We start from the raw sequence: 16110 nt of genomic DNA, 5'->3' as shown, positions 1-16110 counted from the left end.
GATCCTTTCTTGGGAGAAATCGTCTTTTGGTGGAAAGCTGTCCTCTTGCCATGTGGAAATGTCAACTACGTTCGGGATGAACTGAAAAGCGTGCCCAACTTTTCACATCGTTGCAAAAATAAATGTCCCAAAATCGCACTAAACGGATATAAATTGCTATAAAACGCTTTAAATTAACTACTTTATGATGTTTGTAACTCCTATAACGAGTGAAAAGATGACCGGAGAAATATAACAGGCTAAACTAACGCTTGGAACAGGAGAGGGTCGGTGTCTTCCACGCGCGTTACGCAGCTCCCAAAGAATGACTAGCTTCAGAGTTTTTTCATTTGTAGGGCCTGTGAACGCGCAATCGAGCCCGTTGGAATCGTCATCACGTAAAGGCATCCAGGGGAAGACGTAAGAAGTGTCCGTATAGTCATAGCAACGACAGTGCCCTTTTAACTGACTTCAGAAAAGTGGCCAACATTTCTCAAATCTGACTCCATGTCAGGGAAATTGCTGTAGAATGGGCTCTGTTCCACTTAGAGACAAAATTTCAACTCCTATAGAAACTATAGACTGTTTTCTATCCAATAATAATAATAATATGCATATTGTACGATCAAGGATTTTGTGGGAAGCCGTTTAAAAAATTAGCCACATTAGCATAAATAGTCTAAACAGCGCCCCCATCCCCAACAGGTTAATGCTGCTTTTGATAGCATCGATCACCACATTCTTTTGGAGAGATTTCTCTACACGGACAAGTTCTGGCCTGGTTTAGATCTTATCTGTCGGAAAGATATCGGTTTGTCTCTGTGAATGGTTTGTCCTCTGACAAATCAACTGTACATTTCGGTGTTCCTCAAGGTTCCGTTTTAGGACCCCTATTGTTTTCACTATATATTTTACCTCTTGGGGATGTCATTCGAAAACATAATGTTAACTTTCACTGCTATGCGGATGACACACATCTGTACATTTCAATGAAACATGGTGAAGCCCCTAAATTGCCCTACTGTAAGCCTGTGTTTCAGACAAAAGGAAGTGGATGGCTGCAAACTTTCTACTTTTAAATTCGGACAAAACAGAGATGCTTGTTCTAGGTCCCAAGAAACAAATAGATCTTCTGTTGAATCTGACAATTAATCTTGATGGTTGTAATAAAACTGTGAAGGACCTTGGCGTTACTCTGGACACTGATCTCTCTTTTGATGAACATATCAAGACTGTTTCAAGGACAGCTTTTTTCCATTTACGTAACATTGCAAAAATCAGAAACTTTCATTCCAAAAATATGCAGAAAAAGGAATCCATGCTTTTGTCACTTCTAGGTTAGACTACTGCAATGCTCTACTTACCGGCTACCCAGATAAAGCACTAAATAAACTTCAGTTAGTGCTAAATACGGCTGCTAGAATCCTGACTAGAACCCAAAAATCATATTACTCCAGTGCTAGCCTCCCTACACTGGCTTCCTGTTAAGGCAAGGGCTGATTACAAGGTTTTACTGCTAACCTACAAAGCATTACATGGGCTTGCTCCTACCTATCTTTCCGATTTGGTCCTGCCGTACATACCTACACGTACACTATGGTCACAAGACGCAGGCCTCCTAATTGTCCCTAGAATTTCTAAGCAAACAGCTGGAGGCAGGACTTTCTCCTATAGAGCTCCGTTTTTATGGAATGGTCTGCCTACCCATGTGAGAGACGTAGACTCGGTCTCAACCTTTAAGTCTTTACTGAAGACTCATCTCTTCAGTAGGTCATATGATTGAGTGTAGTCTGGCCCAGGAGTGTGAAGGGGAACGGAAAGGCTCTGGAGCAACGAACCGCCCTTGCTGTCTCTGCCTGGCCGGTTCCCCTCTCTCCACTGGGATTCTCTGCCTCTAACCCTATTACAGGGGCTGAGTCACTGGCTTACTGGTGCTCTTTCATGCCGTCCCTAGGAGGGGTGCGTCACTTGAGTGGGTTGAGTCACTGGCGTGGTCTTCCAGTCTGGGTTGGCGCCCCCCTTGGGTTGTGCCGCGGCGGAGATCTTTGTGGGCTATACTCGGCCTTGTCTAGTGGTGTGGGGGCTGTGCTTTGGCAAAGTGGGTGGGGTTATATCCTGCCTGTTTGGCCCTGTCTGGGGGTATCATCGGATGGGGCCACAGTGTCTCCTGACCCCTCCTGTCTCAGCCTCCAGTATTTATGCTGCAGTAGTTTATGTATCGGGGGGCTAGGGTCAGTCTGTTATATCTGGAGTACTTCTCCTGTCTTATCTGGTGTCCTGTGTGAATTTAAGTATGCTCTCTCTAATTCTCTCTTTCTTTCTTTCTCTCTCTCTCTCTCGGAGGACCTGAGCTCTAGGACCATGCCTCAGGACTATCTGGCATGATGACTCCTTGCTGTCCCCAGTCCACCTGGCCATGCTGCTGCTCCAGTTTCAACTGTTCTGCCTGCGGCTATGGAACCCTGACCTGTTCACCGGGCGTGCTACCTGTCCCAGACCTGCTGTTTTCAACTCTCTAGCGACAGCAGGAGCGGTAGAGATACTCTTAATGATCGGCTATGAAAAGCCAACTGACATTTACTCCTGAGGTGCTGACTTGTTGCACCCTCGACAACTACTGTGATTATTATTATTTGACCATGCTGGTCATTTATGAACATTTGAACATCTTGGCCATGTTCTGTTATAATCTCCACCCGGCACAGCCAGAAGAGGACTGGCCACCCCTCATAGCCTGGTTCCTCTCTAGGTTTCTTCCTAGGTTCTGGCCTTTCTAGGGAGTTTTTCCTAGCCACCGTGCTTCTACACCTGCATTGCTTGCTGTTTGGGGTTTTAGGCTGGGTTTCTGTACAGCACTTTGAGATATCAGCTGATGTAAGAAGGGCTATAAAAATACATTTGATTTGATTGGGTAAGAGGCAGAGAGAGGTGACTGATTGAAATGGGTAGGAGGCAGAGAGAGGGGACTGATTGTAATGGGTAGGAGGCAGAGAGAGGGGACTGATTGGGTAGTAGGCAGAGAGAGGAGAATGATTGGGTAGGAGGCAGAGAGTGGGGACTGACTGGGTAGGAGGCTGAGAGAGGGAGAGTGAGATCAACGGGGCTGCGGAGGTGAGAGAGATGGGGAGGGCAGGGAACTAAGAAATTCCATCACTATCTTTTATTCATCCAGTTGATGCAATTGAGATAGTGAGATCACTTGTTGGAGGCCCTCACTCTGATTGAGTGATTAGATCATGTATTACTGTCGTACTGTTTAATACTGGTGTGTTATGTTACCTAGGGGGTCGATTGACTGTTAGCCATAGGAATGTTGTGATGTAGTCATATGTTAGCCATAGGAATGTTGTATTGTAGTCATATGTTAGCCATAGGAATGTTGTATTGTAGTCATATGTTAGCCATAGGAATGTTGTATTGTAGTCATATGTTAGCCATAGGAATGTTGTATTGTAGTCATATGTTAGCCATAGATTTTTTTTAATTTTTATTTTATTTTTTTATTTCACCTTTATTTAACCAGGTAGTCAAGTTGAGAACACGTTCTCATTTACAATTGCGACCTGGCCAAGATAAAGCAAAGCACTTCGACACATACAACAACACATAGTTACACATGGAGTAAAACAAACATAAAGTCAATAATACAGTGAAAAATAAGTCTATATACAATGTGAACAAGTGAGGTGAGATAAGGGAGGTGAAGGCAAACAAAATACACTGCTCAAAAAAATAAAGGGAACACTTAAACAACACAATGTAACTCCAAGTCAATCACACTTCTGTGAAATCAAACTGTCCACTTAGGAAGCAACACTGATTGACAATAAATTTCACATGCTGTTGTGCAAATGGAATAGACAAAAGGTGGAAATTATAGGCAATTAGCAAGACACCCCCAATAAAGGAGTGATTCTGCAGGTGGTGACCACAGACCACTTATCAGTTCCTATGCTTCCTGGCTGATGTTTTGGTCACTTTTGAATGCTGGCGGTGGTCTCACTCTAGTGGTAGCATGAGACGGAGTCTACAACCCACACACGTGGCTCAGGTAGTGCAGCTCATCCAGGATGGCACATCAATGCGAGCTGTGGCAAGAAGGTTTGCTGTGTCTGTCAGTGTAGTGTCCAGAGCATGGAGGCGCTACCAGGAGACAGGCCAGTACATCAGGAGACGTGGAGGAGGCCGTAGGAGGGCAACAACCCAGCAGCAGGACCGCTACCTCCACCTTTGTGCAAGGAGGAGCACTACCAGAGCCCTGCAAAATGACCTCCAGCAGGCCACAAATGTGCATGTGTCTGCTCAAACGGTCAGAAACAGACTCCATGAGGGTGGTATGAGGGCCCGACGTCCACAGTTGGGGGCTGTGCTTACAGCCCAACACTGTGCAGGACGTTTGGCATTTGCCAGAGAACACCAAGATTGGCAAATTTGCCACTGGCGCCCTGTGCTCTTCACAGATGAGAGCAGGTTCACACTGAGCACATGAGCACATGTGACAGACGTGACAGAGTCTGGAGACGCCGTGGAGAACGTTCTGCTGCCAGCACCATCCTCCGGCATGACCGGTTTGGCGGTGGGTCAGTAATGGTGTGGGGTGGCATTTCTTTGTGGGGCCGCACAGCCTTCCATGTGCTCGCCAGAGGTAGCTTGACTGCCATTAGGTACCGAGATGAGATCCTCAGAGCCCTTGTGAGACCATATGCTGACACATGCACATTTGCAGCCTGCTGGAAGTCATTTTGCAGGGCTCTGGTAGTGCTCCTCCTTGCACAAAGGCGGAGGTAGCGGTCCTGCTGCTGGGTTGTTGCCCTCCTACGGCCTCCTCCACGTCTCCTGATGTTGAGTGATTGAGTGATTAGATCATGTATTACTGTCGTACTGTTTAATACTGGTGTGTTATGTTACCTAGGGGGTCGATTGACTGTTAGCCATAGGAATGTTGTGATGTAGTCATATGTTAGCCATAGGAATGTTGTGATGTAGTCATATGTTAGCCATAGGAATGTTGTGATGTAGTCATTTGTTAACCATAGAAATGTTGTAATGTAGTCATATGTTCAACAAGCTCTCAGTCTCACGTCAGAATTAGACGTTCATCCATGTTTCTCAATTTTCGAAGTGTTTGTTAAGGTTGGCATTAATTCTGAAATCTTAAGGTTAAGCATTAACTCCAAATGGTTGAGGTTTTGGATAGGCTTAAAACAAAAAGTATTTTCTATCGCTGGACTCAAGCTTGCAACCTACCTAATCAGAGGCAGATGCTTACACCCACCCGCCATCCCCGTCCACAACGTCCAAGCAAAACCAAAACCTACTTGAAGGTAACAGCCCTCACTGTTGCCCCTAGTGGCCAGTTCCCATGTCATCTCTCAACGTCCTCAGACATGGATGGATGTTGAATACTGACTTGTATCATGGGTGACCTGGCTGCATATGTTAGCCATGGGAATGTTGTAATATAGTCATATATTAGCCTTCTGGGCAAACAGTGCTTTATTAGAAGGTAGTCATGCGTTAGGATGAGCCCAAGGTATGTATGAGGAATGTTCTCATCTTATAGCAAATGGATTACACACACACACACACACACACACACACACACACACACACACACACACACACACACACACACACACACACACACACACACACACACACACACACACACACACACACACACACGTCTCTCCCTAGACACTGTCGTGTTCCGCTGGGTTGGATCTGTGCAAGGAGATGTATAGAGCAGACACACTAGGCCTGGGCGGTATACCGTATTTGACTATATACCTGTTTTGATGCACGGACCGGTTTGGGTTTTTACTTTACCTTCTATGACGGTATTTAAATGTTTGGTTTGTCAAATGTGATACGCTACTCTGTGTGTAGAGTCCGTTTTTCTAGTTTACTCCGTTACTTGAGTCATCTCTCTCCTCTCCCTCTCTCCTTCTCTTTCCACACAGACAAAGGAGTGCAGCAGTTGTTGGTCAGATCATTTACACTCAGTCTGTATTGTCATTGTAGCACATACAACAAAATGTTACTATTATTTATTTTTTTGAGGTTAGATCAGCTTTAAAATTGCAGATATATTGATCAATGTAATTGACTGCATAATTTCCCCATATATACATATTTTTTACACTTTTTGTTAAGTTACAGCCTTATTCTAAAATGGATTAAATCGTTTTTCCCCACCCATCAGTCTAAACACAATACCCCATAATGACAAAGCAAAAACAGGTTTTTAGACATTTTTGCAAATATATAAAAAAATGAATTACTTAAATATCACATTTACATACATGAAGGGCACTTTTTGGCATTTGCCTCATGATCGATGAGAAACTCAATATTGCAAATGTACAGTCCCTCACTAGACTTCCGCGAATGTTTGTAAAATTCGCCGACGGCGGCGGGCCGTGCACCCGGGCCAAATCTTCCGGGAAGTCATCGAACGAAGTCTCTCCGACATTCGGTTTCCGTTTTATAAAATGTTCACATTTTGGTCATTTTTCCACTGTCCCGGTAAATTCCACCAGATGGCGAATGGAATCTTATTGCAAATGTACAAAATATCATCAATCACGACATGGCCATTTCTCCTAAACGGAAAAGACTTTGAAGACGAAACTTGGTGAGCATAGGTTTGGCATAATAGGCAGTTAGCCCAGAAACAAGATCGCGTCGAGGCCTCAACGCTTTTTGAGTTAAGGCCATTTTTCTGGGATTAAAGGTCAAAAACGAAAATAGAGCGCTAATTTGAACGCTTCACGTCAAAGTATATGAACCTACGGTGTCAGGAAAAAAAGAACCAGCCATTTATCTATCGTAATTTAAGAAAAATCGTACAAAGTACAATTGGTGATGCTCAAAGAAATGTGTTTTTCCCCCCAAAAAGTTACAGATCAGTGAGATTTCTGTGATTTTCTGAAATCACACACACTCATTCAACCCTCTGTAAATCAGTCAGTTCTTAACGTAAATACTTAAAACTCAATATTCTGTAAGAGCCTACCCCAAGGAGGATATGTATTCACTTTCAGCTTCCTGTGTCAACCCGGAAGTGCCTTAACCTTTCACGAGTATCTACCCCGGGTCCGGGAGCACCCCCCACCCCCCCCCCCACACTGAGTAGCATAGCCTAGCATAGCGTCACAATTAAATAGTAGCATCTAAATATCATTAAATCACAAGTCCAAGACACCTAATGAAAGATACAGATCTTGTGAATAAAGCCACCATTTCAGATTTTTTAAATGTTTTACAGGGAAGACAAAATATGTAAATCTATTAGCTAACCACGTTAGCAAAAGACACCACTTTTCTAACTCCATCAGTTTCTTACTCCATCAGGTGCTATCACCAATTCGGCTAAACTAAGATATTGATAGCCACTAACCAAGAAAAAACCTCATCAGATGACAGTCTGATAACATATTTATGGTATAGGATAGGTTTTGTTAGAAAAATGTGCATATTTCAGGTAGATATCATAGTTTACAATTGCACCCACCGTCACAAATGGACTAGAATAAATACATAGAGCAACGTGTTTACCTACTTACTAATCATCAAACATTTCCTAAAAATACACAGCATACACTAATCGAAAGACACAGATCCTGTGAATACAGACAATATTTCAGATTTTCTAAGTGTCTTACAGCGAAAACACAATAAATCGTTATATTAGCATACCACATATGCAAACGTTACCAGAGCATTGATTCTAGCCAAAGAGAGCGATAACGTAAACATCGCCAAAATATATTAATTTTTTCACTAACCTTCTCAGAATTCTTCAGATGACACTCCTGTAACATCACATTACAACATACATATACAGTTTGTTCGAAAATGTGCATATTTAGCCACCAAAATCATGGTTAGACAATGACAAAAGTTGCCCAGCTGGTCAGACAATGTCGTGCTCCATATTAGACAGTGATCTAGTCGTATACATAAATACTCATAAACGTGACTAAAAAATATAGGGTGGACAGCGATTGATAGACAATTTAATTCTTAATACAATCGCTGATTTACATTTTTTAAATTATCCTTACTTTTCAATACAGTTTGCGCCAAGCGAAGCTACGTCTAACAAGATGGCGTCATAAGCGATTAACATTTTTCGACAGAAACACGATTTATCATAATAAATTGTTCCTACTTTGAGCTGTTCTTCCATCAGAATCTTGGGCAAAGAATCCTTTCTTGGGTCTAATCGTCTTTTGGTCGAAAGCTGTCCTCTTGCCATGTGGAAAGGCCAACTGCGTTCAGGATGAACTGGAACTTGCCCGGCGCTTCAAAGTGTCTCAGAAATAAATGTCCCAAAATGCGCACTAAACGGATATAAATTGCTATAAAACGGTTTAAATTAACTACCTTATGATGTTTTTAACTCGTATAACGAGTAAAAACATGACCTGAGAATTATTACTGGCTACACTAATGCTTGGAAAAAGAGCAGGTCGGTGTCCACCGCGCGCCCGACGCAGCTGGAAAAGAGTTCCTACCTACAGGTTTTTTTCATTTATAGTGGCTGTGATTGCGCAATCGATACCATTCAAATCGTCATCACGTAAAGGCATCCAGGGGAAGACGTAAGCAGTGTCCGTATCCTGATAGCGTTCACAGTGGCCTTTAAACTGACTCCAGATCAGGGGCCAAAATGTGTGAAATCTGACTCCATGTCAGGGAAATTGTTGTAGAATGAGTTCTGTTCCACTCAGAGACAAAATTCCAACGCCTATAGAAACTAGAGAGTGTTTTCTATCCAATAATAGTAATAATATGCATATTGTACGAGCAAGAATTTAGTAGGAAGCCATTTAATCTGTAATGCAATTATGCTAATGAGAAAACAGCACCCCCTGTAGTCGCAAGAAGTTAAATTGGGGTCATAGAGGCTGTTTCGAAGGGTTAAAAATGTCAGATCTTTCCAAAACTTCATGTGTCTGATTAGGCAACCCTCATGAACTGTAAATCAGTCATTTCTCCCAAGAAATGTCAAAGATGTCAAAGAAAAAACGATCTCACACATACACACAGACAGACAGCAAGGATGGAGTGACACATTGCGGGACTTAAGAATGATGGAGGCCATTGTTCTTGGGGACCTTAAATGCTGCAGCAATTCTTTGGCACCCTTACCCAGAGTGTTTTAAAGCTGTCATCAATGCAAATTGTGGCAACTTTGAAAAATCTAACATAAATATATTTAGATTTGTTTAACCCTTTTTTGGTTACAAAACTCAGCAAAAAAGAAACGTCCCTTTTTCAAGACCCTGTCTTTCAAAGATAATTCGTAATCCAAATAACTTCACAGATCTTCATTGTAAAGGGTTTAAACACTGTTTCCCATGTTTGTTCAATGAACTATAAACAATTAATGGACATGCACCTGTGGAACGGTCTTTAAGACACTAACAGCTTACAGAAGGTAGGCAATTAAGGTCACAGTTATGAATTCTTAAGACACTAAAGAGGCCTTTCTACTGACTCTGAAAAACACCAAAAGAAAGATGCCCAGAGTCCCTGCTCATCTGCATGAACACGTGCCTTAGGCATGCTGCAAGGAGGCATGAGGACAGCAGATGTGGCCAGGGCAATAAATTGCAATGTCCGTACTGTGAGACGCCTAAGACAGCGCTACAGGACGGACAGCTGATTGTCCTCGCAGTAGCAGACCACGTGTAACACCACCTGCACAGGATAAGTACATCCGAACATCACACCTGCGGGACAGGTTCAGGATGACAACAAGTGAACTGCCCAAGTTACACCAGGAACGCACAATCCCTATCCCTTGCTACAAAAAGGTAACTTCCGGTCGTAGCTGTATTGAAGTGGCGTGGATTTTTTTTTTTTTTAAAGAGCCAAAGATTAGAGGGTCCTTTAGGAAACACTGACCAACACAACACATTATCACCTACAGTACAAGCAGTGTGGTATTGTTTCTATGAAAGCATGAGGATTATGATTATACTGTATATAATCCACTTCACCTCAAAAGGGAAATGAGTCACACATCAGAGAGGAGCTTGAAGATGTGACCACACACACACACACACACACACACACACACACACACACACACACACACACACACACACACACACACACACACACACACACACACACACACACACACACACACACACACACACAGTACATTTTGAGGTTGTAACACTGCAATTAGAGACATTCCCCAAGATGAAATAGGTCAGATTATTTCTCTATTGTCATGAGAATGAGTATGAGTATGTGTGTGTGTGTGCGCTACATTTGCCCTTGTGCATGCTTTGTGAATGTGGTGTGTGTGTGTGTGTCCAGTGATATAGTACAGCAGGCTACATGACCCTGGCCTGGTCCAGAAGCTCAGACCATTAGGTTTTTATGACCTGGATAGTGTTTCTCCAATATTATAGATAAGACTGATTTACTGTTTTACTGCTGTTAATGCACTGCTCAGATCAGACACATCACCGGTATCTACCACTGTACCTCTGGTTCTCTCAGTGTGTGTGCATGCATTTGTTGTTTGAATGTTTTTTCATGATCATTGTCTACAACAACAATACCTCTCTCGTCATCTGGCTTGGACCCCTTGTCGACACGGCGCCCTGTCGTACCACCTCGACTGGTCTGCCGACGAATACTCCATCTGCTGTGCCTGCAACCGGCCTCTGTCGGACGTCGGAGCAGATGCTTCTACTAGCCCCGGCCTGCTAACTTTAAACGCTGTGTCTCCTGCGTGCCAGCGTAGTAACGAACACCCCGCGGCTTCCCTGCTCCATCTATTGCTGTTCACTGAACCCAATGATCACTTGGCTACATAGCTGATGCCTGCTGGACTGTCCATTAATCACGGTACTCCATTCTGTTGAATTTTGTTTGTCTGTCGGCCGCGAACTCAGGCCCTGTGTGTTGCTAACCGACCGACCCTCTTTGCCCATTCATCGCCATTTTACCTGTTGTTGTCTTAGCTGATTAGCTGTTGTGGTCTTACCCGTTGTTGTCTTAGCTGATTAGCTGTTGTGGTCTTACCCGTTGTTGTCTTAGCTAGCTCTCCCAATCAACACCTGTAGTTGCTTTATGTCTCTCTCAAATGTCAATATGCCCGGTTTGCTGTTGTTTAGGATAGTTATCATTGTTTTAGTTTACAGTGGAGCCCCTAGTCCCACTCTACATGTCTCAGATTCCTCCTTTGTTCCACCTCCCACACATGCGGTGACCTCACCCAGCATAACCAGCACGTCCAGAGATGCAACCTCTCTTATCATCACTCAGTGCCTGGGCTTACCTCCACTGTAGCCGCACCCCACCATACCCCTGTCTGCACATTATGCCCTGAATCTATTCTACCACGCCCAGAAATCTGCTCCTTTTATTCTCTGTCCCCAACGCACTAGATGACCAGTTTTGATAGCCTTTAGCCGTACCCTCATCCTACTCCTCCTCGGTTCCCCGGGTGATGTGGAGGTAAACCCAGGCCCTGCGTGTCCCCAGGCACTCTCATTTGTTGACTTCTGTAATCAAAAAAGCCTTGGCTTCATGCATGTTAACATCAGAAGCCTCCTCCCTAAGTTTGTTTTACTCACTGCTTTAGCACACTCCGCCAACCGTGATGTCCTTGCTGTGTCTGAATCCTGGCTTAGGAAGGCCACCAAAAATTCTGAGATTTCCATACCCAACTACAACATTTTCCGCCAAGATAGAAACTGCCAAAGGGGGAGGAGTTGCAATCTACTGCAGACATAGCCTGCAAAGTTCTGTCATGCTTTCCAGGTCTATGCCCAAACAGTTCAAACTTCTAATTTTAAAAATGAATCTCTCCCGAAATAAGTCTCTCACTGTTGCCGCCTGTTATAGACCCCCCTCAGCTCCCAGCTGTGCCCTGGGCACATGTTCTGAAAGAGCTGCAAAACCTGGACCAGCACAAATCTGCTGGGCTAGACAATCTGGACCCTCTCTTTCTAAAACTATCCGCCGCCATTGTTGCAACCCCTATTACCAGTCTGCTCAACCTCTCTTTCGTGTCGTCAGAGATCCCTAAAGATTGGAAAGCTGCCGCGGTCATCACCCTCTTCAAAGGGTGTGACACTCTAGACCCAAATTGCTATAGACCTATATCCATCCTGCCCTGCCTCTCTAAAGTCTTCGAAAGCCTAGTTAATAAAAAGATCACTGACCATTTCGAATCCCACCGTACCCTCTCCACTGTGAAATCCAGGTCACAGGTGCACCTCAGCCACGCTCAAGGTACTAAACGATATCCTAACCGCCATCGATAAAAGACTGTACTGTGCAGCCGTCTTCATCGACCTGGCCAAGGCTTTTGACTCTGTCAATCACCGTATTCTTATCGGCAGACTCAATAGCCATGGTTTCTCAAATGACTGCCTCACCTGGTTCACCAACTACTTTGCAGACAGAGTTCAGTGTGTTAAATCAGAGGGCATGTTGTCCGGACCTCTGGCAGTCTCTATGGTGGTACCACAGGGTTCAATTCTCGGACCGACTATTTTCTCTGTATATATCAATGATGTCGCTCTTGCTGCGGGTGATTCCCTGATCCACCTCTATGCAGACGACACCATTCTGTATACTTCTGGCCCTTTGGACACTGTGTTAACTAACCTCCAAACGAGCTTCTATGCCATACAACACTCCTTCCTCCAACTGCTCTTAAATGCTAGTAAAACCAAATGCATGCTTTTCAACCGTCCGCAGCCTGCACCCACCCGCCTGACTAGCATCACTACCCTGGACGGTTCTCACCTAGAATATGTGGACAACTACAAATACCTAGGTGTCTGGCTAGACTGTAAACTCTCCTTCCAGACTCATATTAAACATCTCCAATCCAAAATCAAATCTAGAATCGGCTTTCTATTTCGCAACAAAGCAACTCACGCCGCCAAACTTACCCTAGTGAAACTGACTATCCTACCGATCCTCGACTTTGGCGATGTCATCTACAAAATAGCTTCTAATACTCTACTCAGCAAACTGGATGCAGTCTATCACAGTGCCATCCGTTTTGTTACCAAAGCCCCTTATACCACCCACCACTGCGACCTGTATGCTCTAGTCGGCTGGCCCTCGCTACATATTTGTCGCCAGACCGACTGGCTCCAGGTCATCTATAAGTCTTTGCTAGGTAAAGCTCCACCTTATCTCAGCTCACTGGTCACGATAACAACACCCGCCCGCAGCACGCACTCCAGCAGGTATATCTCACTGGTCATCCCTAAAGCCAACACCCCCTTTGGCCGCCTTTCCTTCCAGTTCTCTGCTGCCAATGACTGTAACGAATTGCGAAAATCGCTGAAGCTGGAGACTTATATTTCCCTCACTGACTTTAAACATCAGCTATCTGAGCAGCTAACCGATCGCTGCAGCTGTACATAGTCCATCTGTCAATAACCCACCCAATCTACCTACCTCATCCCCATACTGTTTTTATTTACTTTCTGCTCTTTTGCACACCAGTATCTCTACTTGCACATCATCATCTGCTCATTTATCGCTCCAGTGTTAATCTGCTAAATTGTAATTACTTCGCTACTATGGCCTTTTTATTGCCTACCTCCTTACGCCATTTGCACACACTGTATATAGACTTTCTTTTGTTCTATTGTGTCATTGACTGTACGCTTGTTTATTCCATGTGTAACTTTGTGTTGTTGTTTGTGTCGCACTGCTTTGCTTTATCTTGGCCAGGTCGCAGTTGTAAATGAGAACTTGTTCTCAACTAGCTTACCTGGTTAAATAAAGGTGAAAGAAAAAATAAAATAAAAATTGCCTGTTGAGTAAGTCGATGGCAGCAGCTGTAAACACTATACGCTACACCAGCCCACTACAGCCACTACAGCCATTCACCATGCTCTACTGCTTTTCTCTCCATCTCTCCATCCCACCTTCCTCTCTGTTATCATTCACAATCCCCTGCACATCATTCAGTAGGAGACGGGGGTGGCGGGATGAGGGAGATGGATGGAGGGCTAGGGGAGCTGGATGAAGGGATAGGGGAGAGGGGGGTGTAGGGATAGGGGAGAGGAGGATGCAGGGATAGGGGAGAGGGGGATGCAGGGTTGGGGGATAAAGGAAGGAGGGAGTGGAGAGGGGATGAAGGGATGAGGGAGAGGGAGGTGGAGGGAGTGGAGAGGGGCATGGATGGAGGGGGAAGGATGGAGTGGAGAGAGGGATAGAGGGATGGAGAAGAGGGAGAAGGAGGAAGTAGAGAGAGGGATGTGGAGATGGAGAAGGAGGGAGTAGAGAGACGGATGGAGGGAGGGATGGGGAGAGGGAGAAGGAGGGAGTGGAGAGAGTGATGGGGGAGAGGGAGAAGAATGGAGTGGAGAAAGGGATGGAGGGATGGGGGAGAGGGAGAAGGAGGGAGTGGAGAGAGGGATGGAGGAGAGATGAAATGTGTATAAGGTTAGGTGATGTAATAATCCTTCAGGCCAAACCCTTCAACCTTCTGCCATTGGATGATATATTACCCCTCTGTGTGTGTGTGTGTGTGTGTGTGTGTGTGTGTGTGTGTGTGTGTGTGTGTGTGTGTGTGTGTGTGTGTGTGTGTGTGTGTGTGTATGAGATGTTAAAAGAGAGGAAGAGAAGTTGAAACCCAGAATGAGAGACAGATCCACAATAACACAGCCATTCTGCATCTCTGATGTCTGGTTACGCCCCGCTTCAGATACGTCTTCACAGGAAGGAGAGAGGGGGATCGGCCTGGTATAGAGGGGAAGAGATATAGACGGGGACGGGAGGAAGAAAAAAGAGAAATGGCAAGAGAGAGAGGGGGAGACGGTAAACTGGGAGTGAGGAAGGAAGAAGGAGAGGGAGAATGAGAGAGCCACTGAACAGACGGGTGTTATATATGGTTAAGGTGACTAGGAGGAGAGGTAAATCCTACTCTGCTCCTTAGTGTGTAAAGCTGCCGTCCTCTCTCCCATGCCCCCCCCAGGTTAAATGGAATGACCACTGAAGAACATAATCCAATACCTCCACTAGAACCTCCACTGTAACTTCCAATGTTACCTCCACACTTAGACAATCAATGATCTGACCGAATAAAGACACATGTTATGAAGAGCTGGGAGAGGAGGATAGGGGAGGAGAGGGGAAGAGAGGTAGAGGGGTGGGGAGGTGGAGGAGAGGTGAGGGGAAGGGATGAGAGGAGAGGAGGATTATAAGAGAGGGGGGGAGAGGTGGAGGAAAGGAGAGGGGAGGAGAGGTGGAGGAAAGGAGAGGGGAGGAGAGGTGGAGGAGAGGAGGAGAGGTGGAGGAAAGGAGGAGAAGAGGGGAAGAGAGGTAGAGGGGAAGAGAGGTAGAGGGGTGGGGAGGTGGAGGAGTGGGGAAGGGATGAGAGGAGGATTATAGGAGAGGGGAGGAGAGGTGAAGGAAAGGAGAGGGGAGGTGGATTAGAGGAGAGGAGAGGACAAGAGGGGAGGGGATAAGACAAGAGTGGAAAAGGAGAGGAGGAGATGAGATGGGAGGGGAGTGGAGGGGGAAATGAGGAACGAGGAGGTGAGGAGAGCGAGCAGGAGAGAGGGCAAGGATGGGGAGAGGTTAGAGTGGATGCTGAGGGAGAAGATGAGAGGTGTGTGTGTGTGTGTATCTGTGTCTGTACGTGTAACCAACGGTGGTCACGACAATCATATAATTTAATCACAGAGGGCTTGCCGACAAAACACTGCAGTAGTGTTTCCTCCGTCACGCACGCACGCACGATCACACGCACACGCACACGCACACACACACACACACACACACACACAGCACTCTTTATTTGAAGCCGAAATGTCTGCACTCTCTCACTCAGTATCAACAGGAGGTCTGCTGCCCGACTCGAGCTCGATGGGCCCCGACATCATACATGGGGTTAGGGCCGGGTATGGACAGTTTTTTCATCAATAACTAGGGCTCGGGTATCACCAAATTGATCATTAACATGTTGAAGCTGAGCCATTTACACGTGCTCTGCTGCGCAGTACAATCATATCTGATGAAGATGATAACATGGTGTCAGAGGGAGTGAGAGACAGAAAGAGAGGAGCAGCTAATGGATTTACTAACAAAGGAAGTTATTTCTGATTTCTGGGTTTCGGGCAG

The 16110-nt window shown here is 45.2% G+C and overlaps 1 protein-coding gene across 1 annotated transcript in view; it reads right to left on the bottom strand.

The window, feature by feature from the left end:
• The window catches only part of LOC129812086 (uncharacterized), a 42278-nt gene extending 26409 nt beyond the window's left edge, over positions 1 to 15869 (bottom strand). Inside the window, exon 1 of the mRNA XM_055864037.1 lies at positions 15817 to 15869. Within this exon, the coding sequence (XP_055720012.1) occupies positions 15817 to 15869 (53 nt within the window). The remainder of the gene's footprint in view (positions 1 to 15816) is intronic.
• Positions 15870 to 16110: the final 241 nt, after the last annotated feature.

This window comes from Salvelinus fontinalis, chromosome 15, assembly GCF_029448725.1.
Source record: "Salvelinus fontinalis isolate EN_2023a chromosome 15, ASM2944872v1, whole genome shotgun sequence".
Taxonomy (NCBI): Eukaryota; Metazoa; Chordata; class Actinopteri; order Salmoniformes; family Salmonidae; genus Salvelinus; species Salvelinus fontinalis.
Note: the sequence above shows the minus strand (reverse complement) of the source record. Positions and strands in the feature narration are given on the sequence as shown.